The 6,331-nt window shown below is 40.7% G+C and overlaps 1 protein-coding gene across 2 annotated transcripts in view; it reads left to right on the top strand.

Moving 5' to 3' along the window:
• The window catches only part of Slc9a7 (solute carrier family 9 member A7), a 179,253-nt gene that overhangs the window by 95,651 nt on the left and 77,271 nt on the right, over positions 1–6,331 (top strand). For both annotated transcript variants that reach the window (XM_013350666.2, XM_005358930.2), the window contains exons 6-7: positions 3,314–3,419; positions 4,317–4,458. In XM_013350666.2, the coding sequence (XP_013206120.1) occupies positions 3,314–3,419; positions 4,317–4,458 (248 nt within the window). The remainder of the gene's footprint in view (positions 1–3,313; positions 3,420–4,316; positions 4,459–6,331) is intronic.

Raw genomic sequence — 6,331 nt, forward strand, 5'->3', positions numbered from 1 at the left:
CTTCAGGATCAGGACCAGACTCCCCGTTTGCCAGTGACCTTGCCAACAAGGGGCCTACCTCTTTGATCCAAGCACAGTGGGAAGTCTGCTCTCCTTATTGCGTGCCCTTCCCCGCCTCGAGCGTGCCTCTCCAGCTGTGCCGGTCCCCCCTGCTGCCTCCCTGGACCCCTCTGGTCCCCGCCGCTTGCCTCTGCCTCCACGCCGGTCCCTGCCGCTTGCATCTGTCTCCGCCGGCCCCCCAAAGCCTATTTTTGATTGCAGCGCTGTGTTGCTCCGCCACCGCTGGGACTGCGCGCCGCTCCGCCGCCGCCGCGACTGTGCCTCTGCCTCTTGAGTGCTGGGATTAAAGGCGTGTGACACTGTACATAACTCATAATATTTTTTGTAAAAATAAATGCCCACGAAAGATATTTCTGGAAGAATTGACCCATTCCCCAAAGAGGAACTGCTGGGTCTATTGAGTTTGATTGACAGGTCATTAAAAGAGGAAGACAGATTCAATTCTAGTTGGGGTGGGATGAAAAATGCTGGAATCAGTGGATTTCAGAAAGTATTGGGGAAAGGGTCATATTTATTAGTTGTTTGTAGCTGCTGTGAGAAAATTCCATAGCCGATGGTAAAATAAGGAAGACAGAGTTTATTTTCGTGTATGATCCTAGAGTGACAGAGTCTGTTGATGTTGGGAATGCATGGCATGGTAGCAGGAGCAGGAAGCTGGATAATTGCATTTTCTTTCTTTTATATTTGCATGTGCACCCAGGAAGTTGGGGGGAGGGTAGAAGTGGAACAAGCCTGCAAACCTTCAAAGTTTGCTGCCCCAGTGATGTATTTCCAGCAAGGTTCTACCTGCTAAAGGTTCCATAGCCTCCCCCAAACCACCATCTGGATCCCAAGTATTTAAATACACGAGCCTATGGAGGTCATTCTCATTCATTACACTGCATCAGAAAAAGGAACCCATACACTAACCTTGCCACACTTTCATTAAATATAAGCAACACTGTCAAGTTGAGGTTGAATAACATGTAAACCTAAGGAAAAATGAAGTTAACCCCTTGAATAAGAAAACTACAGCAATGAGGTTAGACTATGAAAATATGACTCCATCCTAACGGATGCAACTTTCTTCTGATTCCAAAAGATGCTAAGGTGAATTAAGAGAGTGATGGACAACCTGGTGTAGCTTCTATCCCAGTACTTGGGAGACAGAGGCAAGTAGTTTTCTATGAGTTCAAGGTCAATCTATATAGTGAGATCCTATCTTTATTATTATTATTATTATTATTATTAATATTATTATTATAGATATATTATCTATATTATATTATCTATAATAATATAGATATATTACTACTACTACTACTACTAATAGCCAGGCAATAGTGGTGCACACCTTTAATCCCATGACTCAGGAAGCAGAGGCAGGTGGATCTCTGTGAGTTTGAGGCCAGCCTGGTCTACAGAGTGAGTTTCAGGACAGCCAGAGCTACACAGAGAAACCCTGTCTCAAAAATCCTCCCTAACAGAAAGTAAAGGCATTACAAAAGAGCTTGGAAGAACTGAAGAACTAAATCATAAGGCACCTTGAGAAAAGAGCTCACAGAAGGGGATCAAGGAGGAACCTAGCAGAGAGAAAGAGGTTATTTTAAAGTCCATTTTCTTTAAAATGGGCAGACTGAAATGATAGTTTCAGACAGTCTGTGTTTGGGTTATTAAACTATAAAGAAAGGCGGAAAGTCACTGTAAAATTCACACAATGGTTATTTTTGAGTGAAGGGGGCTTGAGATTGGGATGAGACACATGCATATGAAGGGGGCTGGCAAATTCTTGGATTGGTAAGCAAACTGACGTTCTTCTAATTACTCACTGAACTAAGCATTTGGTTTGGTGTTCTATTTCTCTAAGTAGTAGTACTTTTGGCTACAAATACCAGAAAACCTGGCTGATGCAAGCTTAAACAAAATTAGATGTTTATCTTGAATCCCACCCGTGGCCTGGTACCATGAGTTCTCTCCTAGCTGGGAGCACCTAGGACCTTCTTAATCTTTCTACTATATTACTTTGGGTTTCAGTGGCACTTCCATTGCCTTGTGGAGGTCAGCTGGATGCATGTGTCTTTCTTTATCATCTTCTGCAGATAGAGGCCAGGGATATGGTATGCAGGTCAACCCCCACAGCAAAGCAATTATCTGGTCTCAAATACGAGTAAGGCTGAAGTTGAGAAACCATGTTCTAACAGTAAGTCTCAGTGTGTATGAACTGAGAATACTTGGGGTTCCCCAAAACCCTTTCAAGGGGCCCATCAGGTTAAAACTGATTTCATAATAACAGCAGTACCTTATTTGTCTTTTTATTCTCATCTTTCCCACATGTACAGTGTAGTCTTCCAGAGGCTGCACAAGAACGTAGTATTATTATCTGTCCCTTAGATATAGAAACAGCTGTGAGAAACATCTGGTAATCCAAGAGTTTAAAGGGTTTCCCTTTTTCTTTCCAGATTTTTATTTCAGAAAGTGTAGTTTTTATTAAAATATTTCATGTTAGTATATAAAAGTTATTATTTAAAATGCACAAATACTAATTTTATGCTGTATTCAATAAATATCAGTATTAGGAGCACAGATCTTAGAATATAAAGGAGTGTAGAGGTTGAAAGTTTCAGATATTGATCCAGAGAATCATTGGTTTTTAATAGCTTCAGAAATGTGAAAACTGGGAGAAGTGTAATTATGGCCCAGGCATGGCAGTGCATGTCTGTAATCTCAACGTTCAGGGGACTGAGGCTTCTAAGTTCTACAACAGCCTGGGCTATAGAAAAGACCCCTTGTTAGTTATTTATTTCCTAACAAGTATAATTACAGGTGATTTGTCATGGAGAAAGCCTTTATTAGTCTATTCTAACCCTGACTCTGTGCTGAGATCTGGGAGTACTAAGGTTAAAAAAAAAAGCATTTCTATCTTCAAAAAATTGCCAACCCACAAAAAGAGACAAATTACATAAGTGGCTCTACCCCGCCACCCCCCCAATTTCTATACAAGGTATTTTCAGTATGTTGGCGGTATTAGGGCTGTGTACTTTGGCGCAGACAGCAGTGTACTTAGGTGCAGGGGTCATCAGACTCAGTGATCACATCAAACCTTATCTAGATTAGAAGCTTAACATTTTTCCTTTTATCATTTACTAGACAGACTATTACTGGCTACCAAACCACCTTGTACCATCTAGTAGACAAATAGCCTCTGTAAACCTGCAATCTGTAGTTTGACGGCAGAAGCCAAAACTAATTTCTATGCTTTGGGCCTTTATTTCAGTGACTGTGTTGGCAATCTTTAATGAACTGCATGCAGATGTGGATCTTTATGCTCTTCTGTTTGGAGAGAGTGTCCTGAATGATGCTGTTGCCATTGTACTGTCCTCGTAAGTAACTGGTTCTGGAGGGAGGTGGGGTAGGGGTAGGATAATGTTTCTGGCTTTGTCCCTTAGCAGCATTCAGGATGCTGGTGCCAGCATGGCATGGTGGCTGCAGCTTAAATTAAATGTAGTTGCTCTGGGCAGTGCTTGTTAGACTCCATGTTTGTTGTTATTTTCAGTTCCAGTGAGTCTCCTTATCCCTCGGGGATAGTTTAAGACCCCTTGTGGATGCTTGAAACCATACTGAACCCTGTTGATGATTTTCACATACATACAAATACGTATCTATAATAATAAAGTTCAGTATATAAATTAGACAAGTAGAAAGTTAGCAATAACTAATATTAAAGTAGAACAATTAAAATAATGTTTCAGTTGTAATAAAATTATGTAACAAGCTTACTCTTTAAAATATTATTGAACTTTTCACTAACGTAATAAATATTTTATGACTTCTCTTTGGCAGATCCAAATTTTCAGCATCACTACTTTTTCTCATTGGAAACATTATTAAGTAAAATAAAGGTTGTTTGAACATAAATGCTATAGTCTGATAACCTCAATGGTTTCTAATGGACTAATAGTCAGTTAGCATATACCACGTGGATATATTAGTGAAAGTACTGATTCATGTCATGGACAGGATCCAGCTGAATGGTTGGAGATTTCATCATGCTGTTGAGAACAGTGTATAATTTAGAACTTATAAATAGTTTATTTCTGGATTTTTCTATTTCATGTTTTTACTTTGAGGTTGACCTCAGGTAACTAAAACCACAGAAGGTGAAATAGTGAAGGAGGGTCGGGACTGTTTAGTGTGTCGTGATGTAAAACCAGTGTGGTCATCTTTTCAAAAATAAAAACAAAAACAAAACTTTCTCTCTCTTTGTTTTTAAACTCCAGGTCTATTGTTGCCTATCAGCCAGCAGGACTAAATACCCACGCTTTTGATGCTGCTGCCTTTTTTAAGTCAGTTGGCATTTTTCTAGGTATATTTAGTGGCTCTTTTACGATGGGAGCTGTAACTGGTGTTGTGACTGCTTTAATATCCTTTTAAAAAAAGTTTTGGTCCCTGCCTGGCTACACATACATGATACTGTGTTTGCAAAGAGAAAGTTCTCAGTTCCTCCTTTCAGCTCAGAATCTTAAATTGATTGTTCTCCTGAGATGTGGTACTTCCTCATCTGGGTCAGGCACAGTGATTGGGCCCCTAAGTAATAATCTGAGAAAAAGACTAGAGAATTACAAAAGAAGAGGTATTGAAAATGGGGGTGGGGATATGTTGAGGTATCTGAAGTGGGATGTAGGGAGTTGGGGTACATATAATCAGAATACATTGCTAGGATGCATGAAATTGTTAAAGAATAAGTAAAGCAAATTTTCCCAAGAGTGTGAAAGATGGAAATACCATCAATGAAACATAAGATATACTAAATGAAGATGGGGAATTCAACTCTAGATTTTGCTTTGTCCTTACCCTTGCTTCTTCTCTCCCTTCCTCGTAACCCAGTTGGAACAGTAATTATAGGGGATGGAGAGACTGAGGAAGCCAGAGGAGGCTTGCAGTCAGTGACCACTGGGCAGGCTGGACTTTAGCTTCTGCTATTCAGGGACTATGAACATTAAGGTAGCCATAACTAACCCAGAGTAATTGGTGAGAATTATTGAACTTTTCATTGTGTCTTCCATGACAAAGGATAGTGTGATATTTAGTTTAAAATAACCAAACATAAAGAGAAAACCATGGAAAGAGCTTGCAGTCCCTCTACATATGTGCTGAAACCTCCATCACAGTACTCTTTGATTGGCATTACTAATGAATGTAATACAAACCACATCCATTTTATGTGTAACCAGTATAGATAATATGGAAAATTATTAGTGAGATTTTTTATTTTAGTCTTTGAGATATGTATCCTTTGCTCTTTGCAATCGCAGTTATGCCGGACTACATTTTAAATGTTGAGAGTAGCTAGCAGCTACTTTGTTATAAAACACACACCAAGCTAGCTTTGTTTAAAGGCCCTGGTACTGAGGGCTTAATTGCTCACTGAACTTGTTTCTGAGTTGCTTCTATGTTGATGGCATATTGATTGGTTGTGATAGGAGGAAGATTCCCTTTGTTCTCAAAAGGAGACCTCAGGACTTCATTGCTGTTCTAGGAATTACAGATTTCTTTTTTTTTTTTCTGTCCCATACATGGGTCAGGCCTTAATCATGGAAATTAGAGCCTTAAGAGTCTGTCTTCCCAGATCTGCCTAAGGCCTTCCCAGTCCTATGAGAACTAACCTGTGAGTCAAGCCTGCAGCCAAAAATTTATTCTTAGAATCATAGTACTTCATTTCCTATAGAGTTCACCCATTTAAAGCATGCAACTCAATTGTTTTGCATTCCTTATATCATTAATTTTTAAAATCACGGTAATATATAATAAAATTTGCCTCAGTACACAGTTTAAAGTAAGTACAGGAACCAACAAAATGACTCAACAGGTAAGGAATTTTTTCACCAAGCCTGATGACTTGAGCTTGATTCCTGGAGCCCGCGTGGTAGAAGAAACTACTCCCTACGGGTTGTCCTCTGACCTTCACTTGCTTGCTTAACAGGCACGTGTCCCCCTTCTTACACACCCACACCCACCCACCCACACGCACGCACGCACACACACAGACACACACACCCACACAGACAAACACACATCCACACCCACACCCCCACACGCACGCACGGACACACACACACCCACCTACAAACACACACACACCCCCCACACCCCCACACGCACACACACACATACAACCACACCCACACACACACCCACACACACACCTACACACACCCCACACCCACACCCACACGCACGCACACACACACATGCACACACACATGCACACACACCCACACACACACGCACCCAC

Source organism: Microtus ochrogaster, chromosome X, assembly GCF_000317375.1.
Source record: "Microtus ochrogaster isolate Prairie Vole_2 chromosome X, MicOch1.0, whole genome shotgun sequence".
NCBI lineage: Eukaryota > Metazoa > Chordata > Mammalia > Rodentia > Cricetidae > Microtus > Microtus ochrogaster.